Below are 19,117 nucleotides of genomic sequence, written 5' to 3'. Positions count from 1 at the left end.
GGGTGGAGCAGATAGATGGGATAGGTGATGAATAAGGTCAGGAGGGCAGTGCTGAGTTGGAAGCGTAGGACTGGGATAATTTAGGGGGAGGAGAAATAAGCAAACTGGTGAAATCCACGTTGATCCCGTGTGGTTGCAGGGTCCCAAGGTGGAGTGTGAGACGTTCTCCCTCCAGGCATCAGGTGGTAAGGGTTTGGTGATGGAGAAGGCCCAGGACCTGCATGTCCTTGGGGGTGGGATGGGGAGTTGAAGTGTTCAGCCATGGTGCAGTGTGGTTGGTTGGCACGGGTGTCCCAGAAATGTTCTCTGAAACTGTCCACAAGTAGGCGTCCTGTCTCCCTAATGCACAGGAGACCACATTGGGTGCAACAGATAGTGTAGATGACATTTGTGGTGTTACATATAAATTTCTGTTGGAGGTGGAAGGATCCTTTAGGGGCATCACTTTCTCCTTGCTTTACTATAAACAACCATCTGAATCAGTTTGTCTGGTACTACTTGTCTGGCGAGGAGAAAGTGAGGTCTGCAGATGCTGGAGATCAAAGTTCTTCCCCGTAGCCGCGAAGGTCGCCAATCTGTTGGTGATTGTCTTCATGACGATCGCAGAGCAGGTTGTCTGTGCGGCGATTCCGGAGGCGGTTGTTTGGGCCGCGATCATGAAGGTTGCGGTTCCAGTAATAAAGTTTCAACTACTTGTCTGGCACAGACTCAACAGAACTACAGTCGCTGGCCATACAGAGTACAGTTTGCAGATTTCCTTCAGAAAACATTTTTGAGAACAATTCAGTAGCTGTACGATGGCTTTTATTGGTACCAGCTTATAATTAGGAAGCTCTTATGATAGTGTCCCTACCTCTAGGCCAGGATGTCTGTGTTTAAGTTCTACCTGCTTTAACGATGAGTTTCTAAATGTCTAAAACATTGATATTAAAAAATATCTATAGGTGTTTTAGTGGAATGTACATTGGTTTTCCTTGTCAGATTGCATTTCCTGTTGACTGGGGTCTCTGTGTCGTCTTTTCTGAGATTCTAGAACCGGAGTTACTATTTTTAAAAAATGTGTTGACCATTTAAAACCAAAATAAGGAATTTTTTTTAAAGGTTTCAGTGCATGCAGAGGCATAGTTTTACAGTGCAGAAACAGACCCTTTGGTCCAGCCTCCATGTCAACCAGATATCCTAAATTAATCTAGTCCCATTTGCCAGCATGTGGTCCATATCCCTCTAAACCCTTCCTATTCGTAACACAACACATCCCAACGCCTTTTAAATGTTGTAATTGTACCAGCTTCCACCACTTGCTCTGGTAGTTCATTCACACGTACACCACCCTCTGTGTGGAAGTTTCCCCTTCAGTCACTTTTCAATCTTTTCCCCTCTCTCACTAAACCTACTACCACTAGTTTTGGACTCCCCACCCCAATGAAAATACCTTGTTTATTTCCCCTATCTATGTCCTTCATGGTTTTATAACCTTCCTAAGGTCACCCCTCAGCTGCTGACACTCCACGGAAAATAGCCCAAATCCTTCCATATTTTCAAGGCAGAGTGAGGGATAATATGTTTTCAGGTTAAGTGAAAATATGGAGTAATTGGATCAGCTATAATATTGCTGAATGACGGAGCTGGCTCACGGGGCAAAATAGCCCACTCCTACTAATCAGCATGTTTGTATGTCTATTATTGCCTCAGACTCCACTGTATTTTGTTTTTGTCTGAATGCTGTGTTTTGGAGCTATATCCCTTCCCCCATATTCCCTGTGGAATAGTGTTGATTAACAAGGAATAGAATCGTAGCTGACTGAGGATCTTACATCAGAAGAATAAGATGATTTTTTTTTAGATTACCCTACAGTATGGAAACAGACCAACAACTTCACACCGACCTCCAAAGAGCAACCCACCCAGACCCATTCCCCCACCCTACGTTTACCCCTGACTAATGCACCTAACACTGTGGGCAATTTAGCATGGCCAATTCACTTGGACTGTGGGAGAAAACCAGAGCACTCTGAAAACCCATGCAGACACTGGGAGAATGTGCAAACTCCACACAGACAGTCACCTAAGTTGGGAATTGAACTTGGGCTCCTGGCGCTGTGAAGCAGCAGTGCTAACCGCTGAGCCACTGTACCGCCTATAAGATGTACTTGGAGGGAGCTGAGAAACAGCAAGGTGTAGCATAGATTGCTGAGTGATTTGTAGACCACCAAACAGTTTATAAAAGGTATGCTATAAATATGGGTTAGTAATCTATAAACCTGGCCTAACATTCCACAGACATGGGTTTGAATTCCACAGGGCCAGATGTGAAATTTTGAATTCAAATTTTAGTAAGAAAACTGGCCTAATGACAACCATGAAACCACAGTCAGTTGTTGTTTTAAAAACCCATCTGGTTCACTAATATCCTTCAGGGAAGGAAATTTGTTATCCTCACCTGGTTTAGCCAACTTGTGGCTTCAGGCTCTCTCACTAGTGTGGTTGTCGCTGGGCAACTAGGAATGGTCTAGCCAACGATGCCTACATCCTATGAACAATATTTTTTAAACAATAAATTTGCTGATTTGATGCATAGAACAAGGGGAATGCAGTAATCATGGATGACTTAAATTCCACATAGACTTGGTAAATCTAACCAGCACCAATGCTGTGGGGTATTAATTGCTGAAATATGCTCAAAGAATTCTAATTCAGTTTGTTGAGACCTAATGTTTTAATTTTATTTGTGCTGCATGGATGTTTCCTGCGCCTGTCAACGTGACACAATAACATCTCTTCTAAGGAAGCCAAGGAAAATCAGCACGTCCACAAAGCATCCTCATCAACATTTACAGATGCACCATAGAAAGCATTCTATCTGGAATGCATCATGGCTTGCTATAACCAGGACTAAAACTATAGAAAGTTGCTAACACTGCCCAGACCATCATGAAAGTCAACCTTCCATCTACACTTCTTGCTGCAGAAAGGCAGTCAACAAAAGACCCCAGGCATCATCTCTTCCACCCTCTTCAGTCAGGCAGTAGATACAAAAGCTGAAACACATGAACCAACAAGTTCAAGAATAGTTTCTTCCCTGCTGGACCACATGGGTGGTCCAGATCAGATTGTCACTCCTCGCAACTTGCAGTTCTCGATCATCTCCACCTCAGTGCCACTGATATAGATGGGGCTGAGGAACAACCGAGAACTCTCTGGTGCAGTGTAATATATCCATACCTCTGGAACAGGATGCCCAGAGGTTATATATCTAGCCTGAGGAATACTTGCAAAGATAACCTTGAACTGAGGTAACTGACTGCCAACAACCATGTTCTTATGTACCAGGTCTGATTTCCAACAATGGAGAGTTCTTTCCAATTCCGTTACTCCAGACTTACTTGGGCTCCTCTTTGAAACTGAATAACTATAAATTAATATCCAGCTGAAAATGCAAGTGGATAAACAAGTGATGTTGAGAAAGCTGTGTGTTGTAGATTAGCAGTTTGATGGTCGAAGCGCATGCACGTGGTTCCTGCTTCAGCTACCTCAATCATTCGTAAGATACCGCCATCTCATCTGCAAAGCACGTGGCACACGCGCAGCATATCGCTGTCTGGCTGACAGCAACATGCGCAGTGCCTGCTTGATGGCCCTCAGGAAGAGGAGGAGATCAGCCGAGTCTCCTCACTACCCCCCAGCCTATGGGACAGTCCGCCCTCCCCTTCACAGTTTGACTTCTGAGGAAGGGTCACAGGACCTGAAACATATTAATTCTGATTCTCTCCACGTATGCTGTTGGACCTGCAGAGCCTTTCCAGCAACTTCTGTTTTTGTTTCTCACTGTCAAATGAGGCCTTGATGGCAAGGGAAATCACTCTCAACTCACTGCTGGAATTCCGCCCTTTTCGTCCATGTTTGAACTGAAGCTGTGTTATAAAACAGTAAAGGACTGTTAAATCTTGTCACAATCTTTGGGGAAGAGTGACAAAAATTTCATTGTTTGAAAATAATATATATGACGGTGCTCCATGCACTGATGACACATTAGACTCCTGGCTCAATGCTCCACTTCTCTTCACTCTACCCCTATTGCTTATTCTTCTATGATGCTCCACTGCACTATGTATAGATCTGCTGATTCTGTTATGAACTGTCCCCCCTCTCTGTGCAGAGCCGCTTATTCTGACCTGCAGATAGGGGTGGGGATAGGAAATATATCCCTGGAGGTGGGGGTTTGTTTGAAGGTGGTGGAAATGGCAGAGGATGATATCATGTATGTGGAGGTTGGTGGGATGGAAGGTGAGGACCAGGGGATTCTGTCCTTGCTGCGATTGGAGGAGTGGGTTTCAAGGGCAGAGCTGCAGGAAGTGGAGGGCATCATTTAACCACGTGGGAAGGGAAGTTGTGGTCTTTGAAGAAGGCAGCCATCTGGGATGTTCCATAGTGCAACTGGTCCTCCTGGGAGCAGATGCGGAAGAATTGGGGGGGAAAAAGGGATAGCGTTTTTACAGTAGGCAGGGTGGGAGGAGGTGTAGTTAGGTAGCTTTGGGAGTCGGTGGGTTTGTAGAAGATGTCAGTGTTAAGTCAATTGCTGGAAATGGAGAAGGGGAGGGAGGTGTCCCAGATGGTCCAGGTGAACTTGAGGTCTGGGTGGAAGGTGTTTGTGAAGTTGATGACATGTTCTCTCTCACTATGCACTGCTGTGTTCCCTGACCTGCAATGTTCCCCTCTTTATTTTCCCTCTCCTGCACCGTGTTCCTCTCTCTCTCTGTACAGGTCAGAGAACACACATTATGCATTGATGTGTGTTTTCTGACATACATTGTGTTTCTCTCTCTCTGCATAGCTGTGTTCTCTGACCTGCATTGTGTTCCCCTCTCTCTCTCTGCATTGCTGTGTGTTCTCTGACCTGCACTGTGTTCCCCTCTCTCTCTCTGCATTGCTGTGTGTTCTCTGACCTGCACTGTGTTCCCCCCTCTCTCTCTCTCTCTCTGCATCGCTGTGTTCTCTGACCTACAATACACATTGCTCTATGTTCTTGTCCCGCGCGGTGACGTTGGGCGACGTGATGACGTATCCCGGGCTCGTGGGGGACGATGGCGGTTGACGCTCCGATGGCGAACGCGATGCGGCTCCGCAACCAACTCCAGACTGTCTACAAACTGGACCCGCTGCGGAACGAGGTGAGAGGTGAGGCCGACCTGTCCCTCGGGCCTCGGGGGAAAGGTCGGATCGTCGCTACCAGTTCACTGACGGGTCGCCCGACTCCTACCTCTTTTCGTCAGTGCCGTGAAGGGAGCCCCGCACATGCGTGACTGCCCGGGTAGTTCTACCACGCGCATGCGCCTGAAGCGTCAAGGTGCTCGTTTGCAATGCGCATGCGGCTGTCTCCTTTCATGTTCATCTCGTTGCAAATTCAGCTATTAGTTATTATTCATCTTTTAAAAGTGATACGGCTGAATTGCAATTTTTACTTTTTCTTTCTAATAATTTTGTCCCAAACTAATTGATGCATATTGTCGTACTGTATTCACATTGCTGTAGTCTCAACAGGGACAGTATTGTGTTCACTTCTTGGAGGTGCCAGTGTTGGACTGTGGTGGGCAATGTTAAAAATCACGTAACACCAGGTTATAGTCCAGCAGGTTTAATTGGAAGCACTAGCTTTCGGAGCGCCGCTCCTTCATCAGGTGGTTGTGGAGGTTAAGATCATGCTCACAGAATTTGTTGCCAAAGGAGTCCTGTGTCACGGAGATGTGATACATTAAAGTCATAGAGATGTACAGCATGGAAACAGACCCTTTGGTCTAACCAGTCCATGATGACCAGATATCCCAATCCAATCTAGTCCCACCTGCCAGCACCCGGCCCATATACCTCCAAATCCTTCCTATTCATATACCCATCCAAATGCCTCTTAAATGTTGCAATTGTACCAGCCTCCACTACATCCTCTGGCAGCTCATTCCATACACGTACCACCCTTTGTGAAAAGGTTGCCCCTTAGGTTTGTTTTATATCGTTCCCCTCTCACCCTAAACCTATGCCCTCTAGTTCTGGACTCCCTGACCCCAGGGAAAAGACTTTGTCTATTTATCCTATCCATGCTCCACATAATTTTGTAAACTTCTATAAGGTCACCCCTCAGCCTCCAATCCTCCAAGAAAAACAGCCCCAGCCTATTCAGCCTCTCCCTATAGCTCAAATCCTCCAACCCTGGCAACATCCTTATAAATCTTTTCTGTACCCTTTCAAGTTTCACAACATCTTTCCGATAGGAAGGAGACCAGAATTGCACGCAATATTCCAACAGTGGCGTAACCAATGTCCTGTACAGCCGCAACATGACCTCCCAACTCCTGTACTCTGACCAATAAAGGAAAGCATACCAAACGCCGCCTTTACTATCCTATCTACCTGCGACTCCACTTTCAAGGAGCTATGAATCTGCACTCCAAGGTCTCTTTGTTCAGCAACACTCCCAAGGACCTTACCATTAAGTGTATAAGTCCTGCTAAGCTTTGCTTTCCCAAAATGCAGCACCTTGCATTTATCTGAATTAAACTCCATCTGCCACTTCTCAGCACATTGGCCCATCTGGTCAAGATCCCGTTGTAATCTAAGATAACCTTCTTCGTTGTCCACTACACCTCCAATTTTGGTGTCATCTGCAAACTTACTAACTGCACCTGTTATGCTCGCATCCAAATCTTTTATGTACATGACAAAAAGTAGAGGACCCAGCACTGATCCTTGTGGCACTCCACTGGTCACAGGCCTCCAGTCTGAAAAACAACCCTCCACTACCACCTTCTGTCTTCTACCTTTGAGCCAGTTCTGTATCCAAATCGCTAATTCTTCTTGTATTCCATGAGATCTAACCTTACTAATCAGTCTCCCATGGGGAACCTTGTCGAACGCCTTACTGAAGTCCATATAGATCACATCTACTGCTCTGCCCTCATCAATCCTCTTTGTTACTTCTTCAAAAAACTCAATCAAGTTTGTGAGACATCATTTCCTACGCACAAAGCCAAGTTGACTATCCCTAATCAATCCTTGCCTTTCCAAATACATGTATATCCTGTCCCTCAGGATTCCCTCCAACAACTTGCCCACCACCGAGGTCAGGCTCACTGGTCTAAGTTCCCTGGCTTGTCTTTACCACCCTCCTTAGAGTGGCACCACGTTTGCCAACCTCCAGTCTTCCAGCACCTCACCTGTGACTATCGATGATACAAATATCTCAGCATTAAACAATTTTAGATTAAATCTTTCATCTTTTAAAATTGGATATGCTGGTTTCTTTGATATGTAAATCCCAGAATTATTTTAAATTACATTCTCAAGATAGTTCAGCTTTTCTCCCAGTAGGTGTGAAGTCTGTCTGTGTCCCAATGTTTAGTCAGAATGACAAAGCCCTCTGCATAGTTTTTGAGTTTTACATGGATTAATGCAGGGTTTGAGCAAAATAAAATGCAATTCTGCAAAAAATAAATTCACCTCATAAACTTGTGTGCGCATTAAGGAGCGACCGTGAGTGATTGGGTCTGTGTCTGTGAGAGGATGCGTATGTGGGTGTGAGCATGGGTAGTGTCTGTATGTACATATGAGAGAGGGTCTGTATGAGTGTAATATGCAGTGGAGTCACCTGTAGCATGACATGAACCCAAGGTCTCTGATGAGGCCATTCCCATAGGTACCAAACGTTCTTATCAGTTTCTGTTTCGCCACTCGGCTTGTCCTGAAGTCCACCATGGAGGATTGTCACCCAAAGGTCCGAGGCCAAATGTCCTGCACTGGTGAAGTGCTCCCCGACTGGGAGGGAACAGTCTGCCTGTGATTTTTGCTCGGTGTCTATTCATCTGTTGTCATAGTGTCTTCTCTGTCTCGCCAACGTACCATGCCTCGGGAATCCTTGCCTGCAGCGTATGAGAGAGACCACGTTGGCAGAGTCACATGAGTACTTACCACGTACATGGTGGGAGGTGTCCCCATGTGTGATAGTGTTATCCGTGTCAATACTTTAACACATCTTGCAGCAGCTGCCGTGTCAGGGTTGTACGGTGTGGTTGTCCTGAAGGCTGGGCAGTTTGCTGGTTGTTTAAAGTTTGGTGGTTATTTAAAGGTGAGAATTAGAGTTGTGGGGAAGGTCTTGGTGAGTTGCTGATCCTCATCTATGTGTTGAAGGCTACAAAGATCATGGCGTAGTTTTTCAGCTCCTGGGATGTACTGGACAATGAAGAGTGCCCTGTCTGTTGCAGCCCGTGTCTGTCTCCTGGGGAGGTCATTGTACATGGTGGGAGGTGTCCCCATGTGTGATAGTGTTATCCGTGTCAATACTTTAACACATCTTGCAGCAGCTGCCGTGACAGGGTTGTACAGTGTGGTTGTCCTGAAGGCTGGGCAGTTTGCTGTTTGTTTAAGGTTTGGTGGTTATTTAAAGGTGAGAATTGGAGGTGTGGGGAAGGTCTTGGTGAGTTGCTGATCCTCATCTATAATGTGTTGAAGGCTGCAAAGATCATGGTGTAGTTTTTCAGCTCCTGGTATGTACTGGACAATGAAGAGTGCCCTGTCTGTTGCAGCCCGTGTCTGTCTCCTGGGGAGGTCATTACAGTTTCTCGCTGTGGCACGTCTGAACTGGCGGTTGATGAGTTGAGCATCGTACCCTGTTCTTATGAGGGCATCCTTGAGCACTTTCAAGTGTCTGTCGTGTTCCTCCTCATCCGAACAGATCCTGTGTATGCGTAGGGCTTGTCCATAGGGGATAGCTGTTTTAATGTGTTTCAGATTGAAGCTATAAAAGTGTAGCAGCGTGAGGTTATCTGTGGGCTTGCAGTAAAGTGAAGTGCTGAGGTGTCGATCCTTGATGGAAATGCATGTGTCCAAGAATGAGCCAGATACTAAAGAGTAGTCCACGGTAAGTCTAATGGTGGGATGAAATATTGTGTTCAACAGAGAAAGTGCTATTATGGCTCAACAGATTGGTCTCTTCAGACACCAGCAAGTGTCCACCCTTGAACAGATTTACCTTTTATAAAAGTTGAAAGATCTGCAGATGCTGTAAATCAGAGACAAAAATAGAAATTGTTGGAAAAGCTCAACAGATTTGGCAGCATCCTTCGAACAGAGGAAGGGTCACTGGACTCAAAATGTTAACTCTGGTTCATCTCTGCAGATGCTGCCAGAGCTGCTGAGCTTTTTCAGCAATTTCTATTTTTAACAGATCTAACTTGTATACACATTGGCATCCTTCCATCTGTGCAAAACAATGACATGAGAGCAGGAGTACTTGGCCATTCGAGCCAGCCCTGCCATTCAAGGAAATCGTGGCTTTTCCTAATCCTAGCAGATTCCTTGCATCCTCTTGACTAGCTTCTCCATTTATCTTTTTTTTTAGTTGTCAACAAATTTAGCAAATTTGATCCCTTCGTTTGGGTTATTGAGAAAAATGTATAAATGGTTGAGGCTTTAGTACCGATCTCTGGAACTCCATCACATCTTGCCAACTTGAGAATAACTCAGTTATATTTGCAGTCTTCTGTAGACTAACCAATTTTCTATCCATATGCCATGAACTATTGTGTGTAGTAAACTTTTCAGTATCTTTTAAAATGCCTTTCAGAAATCGAAGGCTCTGAGGAAGGGTCACTGGATCTGAAATGTTAACTCTGATTTCTTGCCACAGATGTTGCCACACCTGCGAGTTTTTCCATCAATTTCTGTTTTGTTTCAGATTTCTAGCATTTGTAGTTCTTTGGTTTCTGTAAGCTTCCTGTTATTCACAATTGTTGAATGAGAGGTGAAACATAAAAGATCTTGAGGGGTTTTGACAGGATGGATGCTGAGAGGATGTTTGCCCCTAATGGGAGAGCCAAGGGTACAGAGCTGGTCACTTCACATGACCTAGATTAATGTGCACAACAAGTGCTTCTGGCTGCAGAAACCTGAGCATGGAATTTTGGAACCTAGTTAGTGGCTGGAGTCTGTGTGGTGCATCCTGAAACTAAGTTTCTGCTTTCCTTTCCTTCTGTGCTGAGTGCAGAGGTTTGTGCATAGCAGTAACATCCAAGCCACAAGTCAGTGCTGGAAATAGTGTGGCCATGACAATTGGCTTGTGTGGACTCTTGGAGTGCAGCTTAGAAGGAATGTTGAGGCTGAGAATTAGATGCAGAGCACGTCTTGTGGGAGGAGAAAATCACAAGTTAGAGATTAAATGCAGATAGGAAATGGGTGATTGCTGGACAGCCCAAGAGAACCAGGCTGCTAATGCAGAATTCCCTGACGTTTGCTCAAGAATCATTTTTTTTTTCTCCCTTCTCGATACTGATGAGGGTGATGTCCCCTGAAAGGGGTACAGACCCACAGACCTTCTGTACAGGGGAGAGAAGGGAGAAGTTGTTATGCTGGGTCTTTTATTAGTTAGTGAAATAGACCAGGTGTTTTTCTCTCTGCAGATGTTAGTCCAGACTGGTGATTTGGTGATTTGTTGCTTCTTTTGTGCTGGAGTCAAGGATGTCATAGAGTAGCAACAAAACATCCTTTCAGGGGAGAGTAATCAGCCAGAGATCGCTGGTACCAGCGTGGGCCACAATATAAGTTGGAAAGGGATGTGGTTCGACAATCCAAATTTAGAGAGCAAGGTAGAAAATAAGCCAGAAGGACCTGTTAAAAATAAGTCTTTGCATGGTTCCCAGTCCCATGCACTAATGGGTAGAGAAATAGATGAATAAGAGATCAATGCATAGTTTAAAAGAGAATAGAAGGGATTTAAATTTTGGATGGCTAGCTGGATCAGGAGCAGGATTCATCTATATTAAATTAATGATGGAGATTGATGGAATGATGCTAATTACACAGATGTTAGTGTAGAAAGCAGCCAACCAGGTTTTGATATATGTTTTGACAACAGGACAGATGGTGCATCGGCTGGCCTGACACCAAGATCTGGTGAGTGCTTTGACTGTAGAGCATCCAGATTCGACCTCTCTCCAACAATGATCTGCATCCAACGGGACTCCGATTCCCTGTTCAAAGATACCTCGCTATGTCAACAAATGGACTTTGAAACATAATTCATGAGGAGCAGTTGAGGATTCTGGATCTATACTGATTGGAGATTAGAAGGATGGGGTGGGGGCGGGGGGAGTTGGGATCTGATAGTGTTCTGTAAGTTTCAAAGAGGTCGGGATAGAGTGGTCATGGAGAACATGTTTCCACTGGTAAAGAGATTAGGACCTGAGGACACAGCCTCAGTAAAGGGCTGACCCTTTATAGAACTGAAATGGGGAGGAATTTCTTCCGCCAATGGGTGGTGAACCTGTGGAACTCATTGTCACATTGTGGAAGCCACGTCATTGTGTATTTAAGACAGATAGACATGTTTTTGATTGGAAAGGGGATCAAAGGTTACAGGGAGCAGGCAAGAAAATGGGGTTGAGAAACCTATTAGTCATGTTGGAGTGACGGTAAGACTCAGTGGGCTGAATAGCCTAATTTTGCTGCTTTATCTTATGGTTTTACAGGCTTTGACAATTTACTGCAGAATCTAATACTGTCCACTTAGCACTGCTTTAATGTGACTGTCCAAATTGCTGCAAGTTATCATGTGAAAAGTACAGCAGCTGTGGAGGTTGGAAATTATGATCTTAAGATAAATACAGTATTACACCGATATCCTTTGACTATAATGTAGTGGAATTTCTGCTTTTTCATTCTGGACTAACTCATTGCCATTAGAACCAGAATCTTAGAGTTCAGTTTGATTCCCATCTAACAGACAGGTCTGGTCTGCTCAATGTTGTACTTTTTAAATGTCCACCTTGGCTAATTTGCTCTATTTCTGGTCATGAATCCATGGTTTCTGTTAATTGACTCTCAACAATATATGGAATACATCTCTGCAGCACTGCACTTCGAAAAGCAAGCCTTTCCTAACCTAGCCTATATGTGTTTGATAGTAACTGTGGCCTGGTAATGTATCCGTGCCATTAGGGATGAATGTGGACTGATCTGCTAACAATGCTCCCACTTCAAATGAATAAAGTTGCCAATTTGGCTGTTGCATTGAAGTCACTGCCCTGATGGGCCTCATGATTTTTCCTGAAACATCTTCATTGAGAATATCTGCAGCCAGGTCATATAAATGAGCTTGCACTTGCATGATCATTCATTGATTCTGTGTGTCTAAATGCACTGCAGCAGAAAAAACAAATGCAAAGTTATATTTTTGATGTTACAGATAGCCTATACTCTAAACTGAATTTCTATCATCCAGTACTCATGCATGGACATACAGAAGTGGATTCCTTTACTGTACTCACCTTCCACCCTACTGACCTTCGCATAAACTGCGTCACAACCTTCTCAAGAGTATTTGTTTTTCAGTTTCACATTTGAATTCAATAAAATCTGGAATTGCAAGCTAGTCTAATGGTGATCAGAGTTGAGAAAAGCACAGCAGGTCAGGCAGCATCCGAGGAGCAGGAGAATCGATGTTTTGGGCAAAAGCCCTTCATCAGGAATGAGCTCATTCCTGATGAAGGTCCTTTGCCCAAAACATCAATTCTCCTGATCCTCAAATGCCTGACCTGCTGTGCTTTTCCAGCACCACACACTAACTCTGATCTCCAGCATCTGCAGTCCTCACTTTCTCCTGCTGGTGATCATTATAACCATTGCCACGAATATCCATCTTGTTCATTAATGGCCTTTTAGGGAAGGAAATCTGCTAACCTTACCTACATGTGACTCCACAGTGATTTGGTTGACTCTTAACTGCCCTCTGAAATGACCAAATGAGTCACTCGGTTCAAGGACATTGAGGAATGGACCACAGGCCTTTGCCAATTCACTTGGACCATCTCTGATACCTCTCTCCTCTTCCTGAACTTCTCCATCTCCATCTCCATCAATGATGACTGACTTGAAACTGACATTTTTTACAAATTCACTGACTCCCACAGCTACCTGGATTACACTTCTTCCCACCCTACCTCCTGCAAAAATGCTATCCCTTATTCCCAATTCCTCCACCTCCACTGTATCTGCTCCTAGGAGGACCAGTTCCACCACAGAACACACCAGATGGCCTCCTTCTTTAAAGACCGCAATTTTCCTTCCCATGTGATTGAAGATGCCCTCCAACACATCTCGTCCACATCCTGCACCTCTGCTGTCAGACCCCACCCCTCCAACCATAACAAGGACAGAACCCCCTGGTGCTCACCTTCCACCCTACCGACTTTCGCATAAACTGCATCATTCGCCAACACTTCAGCTACCTCCCAACAGACTCCACCACCAGGGATATACCCCTTTCCGCTTTCTGCAAAGACTGTTCCCTCCGTGACTATCTGGTCAGGTCCATGCCCCCCTACAACCCACCCTCTCCTGCTGGCACCTTCCCCTGCCTCCGCAGGAATTGCATCTCCTGCCTCCCCTCCATCCAAGGCCCCAAATGAACCAAAGTTTTACCTGCACATCCACCAATATCATTTATTGTATCCATTGCTCCCGATGCGGTCTCCTCTACATTGGGGAGACTGGATGCCTCCTCGCAGAACGCTTCAGGGAACATCTCCGCGACACCTGCACCAATCAACCCCACCGCCCAGTGGCCCTACATTTCACCTCCACCTCCACTCTGCCGAGGACATGCAGGTCCTAGGCCTCCTCCACCACTACTCCCTCGCTACCCGACACCTGGAGGAAGAATGCCTCATCTTCCGCCTTGGAACACTTCAACCCCAGGGCATCAATGTGAACTTCACCAGTTTCCTCATTTCCCTACCCCCCAGTTCCAACCTTCCAGCTCTGCACTGTCCTACCTGCCAATCTTCCTTCCCACCTATCCACTCTACCCTCCTCTCTGACCTCTCACCTTCATCCTTCCCTGCCCCCCACCCCCACCGCCGTCCCATTTATCTCTCCACCCCGGAGGCTCCCTGCCTTCATTCCTGATGAAGGGCTTTTGCCCGAAACATCTGTTTTTTTTTGTTTCTCCCCTGCTCCTCGGATGCTGCCTGACTTGCTATGCTTTTCCAGCACTACTCTGATCTAGACTCTTTGCCAGTAATGCCTGCCATCCCATACAAGAATATATTTTTGAAAAACAAAAAAAGAGTTTATTCCATGCCCTGTACTGGTTTGTTGGTTTCTACTGAGATAGCAGGAGGCATGTGACAACATCTCTCCTCTATTAGTTCATTAAACTATTGAACCTTCTAGCACTAGTAGAGGCCATTTGGACTTCTGTCAATCTTTTGGCCTTTATTGACATAGCAATCCAATTATTTCAGCACCCCTTTTTTCTTTGTGTTTATCCTTTTAAAGTATTTATTAAATTCCCTTTTGAAAGTTACCACTAAATCTGCTTACACCACCTTTCCACGCAGTGTGATCCGGATCACTAACTTGTGTATTTTGTAAAATATTTCCCCGTCTCCTTTGATTCTTTCGCCAATTTGGCCCTCCAGTTGCTGGCCTTTCTGCCAAATAGATCAGTGACATAATTGCATGTGAATGTTTTTTTCTTTTGATTTGGCCCCCCTGAGAGTGTGTTGGCACTGTCCTGAATATGATCAGTTGCGTGACTAGTGAGGCTGTGTTTTACCATTGGCAGGAAGAAGTAAAAGTGAAGATTAAAGACCTGAATGAACACATCGTCTGTTATCTGTGTGCTGGCTACTTCATAGATGCAACCACTATCACGGAGTGTTTACATACATGTGAGTTTTTGAAGAGAATATATTTTTACCATGAGATAGATGGAAATGTAACATTAAAGGGTGTGTTCAGAACTTGTGGTATCTGAGCTAGATAATCTCAGGAGGGCGGAAAGGGAATATAGAATTCATTCTGCTCACTTAATTTTCAAGTGAGGGATGTTTCCTGTTCACAAGCCCAACATTAGTATAAATAAAAGTTATTTGATTATTTGCCCAAAATTTCAGCCACTGAGGATTTGGCATTTTAATTTCACTCTCGAATGCAGGTACAGTAGCAAGTGATTTAGTCCAGCCTTGCAGTATAATAATTATTAGTTACTAGTTCAAATTTCACCTTGGCAACTGGAGAATTTTAAATTCTGTGAAATAAATGTGGAATAACAAGCAAACCTCGTGGAATTACCAGATTATTGTTTTATTATTTGAAAAAAGATCTGATTACTTAGGGGAGGAGATCTGTTACCATGACTCAGAATTATCTAAATATAAGTCCAGAACTGCAGCAATGAGATTAGTTTGTAACTGCCCTCTGATATGGCCTAGCAAACCACTCTGGTAAAGTGGCTCAGTTGAGGGCAAATGGGAATAGACCATAATGTGGCATTGCCAGTAATACCCAAATCATGTCAATAAATTAACATCAACCGTGGGCCATCAGCATTAGACTGTTGTCCTGGAGCACTGCTACTCGGTGAAAGTGTTCCTATAGTGCTGTCAGGTTGAAAGTTACAAAATTTTGATTCACGAACAGATTTTGACCTTGTGTGTTTTGTTGGCATGAGATTTAATGGGCTGAGTTTGATAGGGAAAGGAGAGTGAGGAAGACACTTTAAATGGAAAGAGGAAATATCAGAGGAGAAACAATTGTTGTTGGATATGGATGTACTTTGATTTTAGAAAAATATTTTTAAATTCAAAAGACACTTGATTCAAACTCACTTAATTGGTATTGTATGGCCTTTCAAATTATTTTAACACTTAATTGTCAGTATCCATAGATTAATTTTATTGTATTATCACTCTTAGTACAAATAAACCTTTGAAATAATAAGTTTAGGCTGTATAACAGAAAGCAAAACAGAGAACTTAGATTTCTGTCGTCCCTTTACAACTTCCCAAAGTATTTTACTGCCAATGCCACCTTGTTGTAATGTAGGAAATGGGGCAATTTGCTCACGCTAAACTTTCACAATCAGAAATGTGACAATGATCAGACAATTATAGTGATGTTGGTAAAAATGTAAATATTGGCTGGAAACCTCAAATTCTCTGCTATTTCACAATGCTGTAGAATGTTTTAATGCCCTGAAATAGAAGACCAGGCCTTTGTTTAATGTATCCTTGAAAAACAACTCCCTCATTACTACATTGGAAGCATCAACTCTAATTTGTGTTAAATGCCTGAGTCCATAACCTTTCTGAGGTGAGATTGTTACATACTTAACTACAGCTGACACAAGTGTATATAGTTCAAATATGTTTGAAATCCATTTGTTCTTAGCATTTTAGAATTCCATTGTTTTCTTTGTGGTACTGAGTGGCAAAGGAGTCTAGATTATTGGTCTGGGTTTAAGTTAAGTTAGAAAGCACGCTCTGATACATTGACCTGAAAGTGCTTGGTACTGACACTGCTTGCTTCCAATGTTGTGCCTGCTCCTAGTATTGATGGCATCATCTTGTTGAGCACAAACATTTCGTGCAGACTTTAAAAAAAAACTTCTTTGTCAATCAATTAATATGTTTGCCATATGTGAACTTAACCTCTCATAAATGCTGCTGATATGGTTTTGTCTTAGCAGTAACTGAATACATTGTAAATCTTAATGTAATTGTGCCTTTTATTGATGCACTTAAATCTCCATTTTTCTCTACAGAAAAGAGATGACAAACAGATTTTGAGAGAGTGGTTGTGAAATTTAATCAGGGTTATGCACTGTAAATCTTTTTGAAGAAAATGCTGAGTAAAATACAATGAATGTATGGTGTTTATTTCGAAGAGGGATGGGGTCAGAGGTCCTAGGATGACAGTCAGTGGGCTACAATTTGATTCAGTATCCCATGATATGGAGGGCAGTGATGGTATATCATCCAAAGTTCCCACTCACCAGAACCCTGTGTGTGCAAATTGTGAGGACAGCCCTTGGCTGAGCCCCAACTTGTGATTTAAAAAAAAACAATCCTTTTGGAGAAGGCAAGCATGGCTGGAAAAGTCAGTTTGTGTTGTCCACTCCTAATTCCCTTTGAAGTGGTGCTAAGCTGCTTTCTTGAAACCTTGCAGTCCGTAATATAAAAATGCACACACTTAGTACTACTTTGCAGGGAGTTCCACAATCTTGAACCAGAGACCATGTAGAAATGGTGATTTAGAACATAGGACATAGGAAAGTACAGCACAGAGCAGGCCCTTAGGCCCACGATGTTGTGTTGAGGTTTAATCCTAATGTAAAATATAATAACTTAACCTACGCACCCCTCAACTCACTGCTGTCCATGTGCATGTCCAGCAGTCGCTTAAATGTCCCTAATGACTCTGCTTCCACCACCACAGCTGGCAATACATTCCGTGCATTCACAACTCTCTGCGTAAAGAACCTTCCTCTGATGTCTCCTCTATACCTTTCTCCTAATATCTTAAAACTATGACTCCTTGTGCCAGTCGATCCTGCCCTGGGATTTGATCCAAGCCAGGAAATGTGTGGCTTGGAGAGGATCTTGCAGATGGTGGTTCTATGCATCTGTTGCCCTTGTCATTCTATATGGTAAAGATTGCAGGTTTGGAGCCTTAGTGAATTGTTGCAGTGCACCTTGATGGTACACCCTCTGTCAATATGCATTTGTGGTCAAGGTTGTGAATGGTTTGCCATTCGAGTGGGCAGCTTTGTTCTGGATGTTGTTGAGCTTTGTGTTGTCGGAACTCCATACACTCCTGCAAGTGGAGACATTCCTTCACACTCCTGACTTGTGCCTTATATATGGTGGGCAGTCTTTGGAGTCGGCAGCGAGTTACTTGCTGTACAATCGCTAGCCTGTAACCCACTCTTGTTGCCACACTATTTTGTATGGTTGGTCCAGTTCAGGGTCTATTAAAGATAAAGCCATTGAATGATTAGGTTCTCTCTCTCGTTGGAGATGATCATTACTTACCACTTGTGTGGTCCAAATCTTTGCCAATTATCAGCCCAGGCCTGAGTGTTGTCCAGATCTTGTGCTGTAAAGGTTAATAATCTATTATTACTTTGCAAATTTGAATTCTAAACAGGACAAAATGTGTAACTTTTTATTTTCCATTTGTTTCCATATTATGTCGGAGAAACTGTTTTCAGTGGTGATGGTTTTTGTAGAAAGTTGCTTGTATGTATTTAACTTAGGCTTTGCTATTGAGGTGAATAGATCAGTGCTTTTGAAACCAAGGGCAGAAGAAAGTGGGGGGAGGGGAAGAATGGGCAAATACAATGCTCTATGACATAAACAGAATCATCGATCCCCATTTTGTTTGGACTCCTTGCTGCTGTACTCTGCCCTTGACATCAAGATAGCATTTGACAATCACCCTCGCGTCACTTGTGAGATTCAGCTCTTTTTCCGATCTGGGGGTGAAACAGTGGTTAGCACTGTTGCCTTCCGGCAACAGGGACCCAGCTTCAGTTCCAGTCGTGGGTGACTGTGCCAACTCCACACCGACATTCTCCCCGTGTTTGCATGGTTTTCCTCCAGGTGCTCCGGTTTCTTCCAACAGTCGAAGGTAAACTGGCCAAGAATATTAAGGAGGATAGTAAAAGCTTTTTTAGGTATGTGCAAGGCAAAAAATGGCTAGGACAAAAATTGGGCCCTTGAAGACAGAAACAGGGGAATATATTACTAGGAACAAAGAAATGGCAGAGGAATTAAATGGGTACTTCAGATCTGTGTTCACTTGGGAAGACACAAGCAATCTCCCTGAGGTAACAGTGGCTGAAGGACCTGAACTTAAGGGAATTTATATTTGCCATAATTTGGTGTTGAGAGGCTGTTAGGTCTGAAGGTTGGTAAGTCTCCAGGGCCTGATGGTCTGCATCCCAGGGTACTGAAGGAGGTGGCTCGGGAAATCGTGGATGCGTTGGTGATTATTTTCCAGAGTTCAATAGATTCGGGGTCGGTTCCTGAGGATTGGAGGGTGGCTAATGTTATACCACTTTTTAAGAAAGGTGGGCGAGAGAAAGCAGGAAATTATAGAACAGTTAGTCTGACCTCAGTGGTGGGAAAGATGCTGGAGTCTATTATAAAGGATGAAATTACTGCACATCTGGATAGTAGTAACAGGATAGGACAGAGTCAGCATGGATTTATGAAGGGAAAATCATGCTTGACAAATCTTCTGGTATTTTTTGAGGATGTAACTTTGAAGATGGACGAGGGAGATCCAG

The 19,117-nt window shown here is 43.9% G+C and overlaps 1 protein-coding gene across 2 annotated transcripts in view; it reads left to right on the top strand.

The window, feature by feature from the left end:
- The window catches only part of pcgf1 (polycomb group ring finger 1), a 64,727-nt gene that overhangs the window by 12,634 nt on the left and 32,976 nt on the right, over window positions 1-19,117 (top strand). The window contains exons 1-2 of one of the 2 annotated variants that reach the window (XM_043692849.1): window positions 4,997-5,168; window positions 14,609-14,714. In XM_043692849.1, coding sequence (XP_043548784.1) covers window positions 5,082-5,168; window positions 14,609-14,714 — 193 coding nt within the window. In that variant the 5' untranslated portion in view covers window positions 4,997-5,081. Of the gene's footprint in view, window positions 1-4,996; window positions 5,169-14,608; window positions 14,715-19,117 lie in introns of those variants that run through there. The other variant, XM_043692932.1, reaches the window with a different exon arrangement.

The sequence above is a fragment of the Chiloscyllium plagiosum genome, chromosome 1 (genome assembly GCF_004010195.1).
Source record: "Chiloscyllium plagiosum isolate BGI_BamShark_2017 chromosome 1, ASM401019v2, whole genome shotgun sequence".
Lineage (NCBI taxonomy): Eukaryota > Metazoa > Chordata > Chondrichthyes > Orectolobiformes > Hemiscylliidae > Chiloscyllium > Chiloscyllium plagiosum.
Note: the sequence above shows the minus strand (reverse complement) of the source record. Positions and strands in the feature narration are given on the sequence as shown.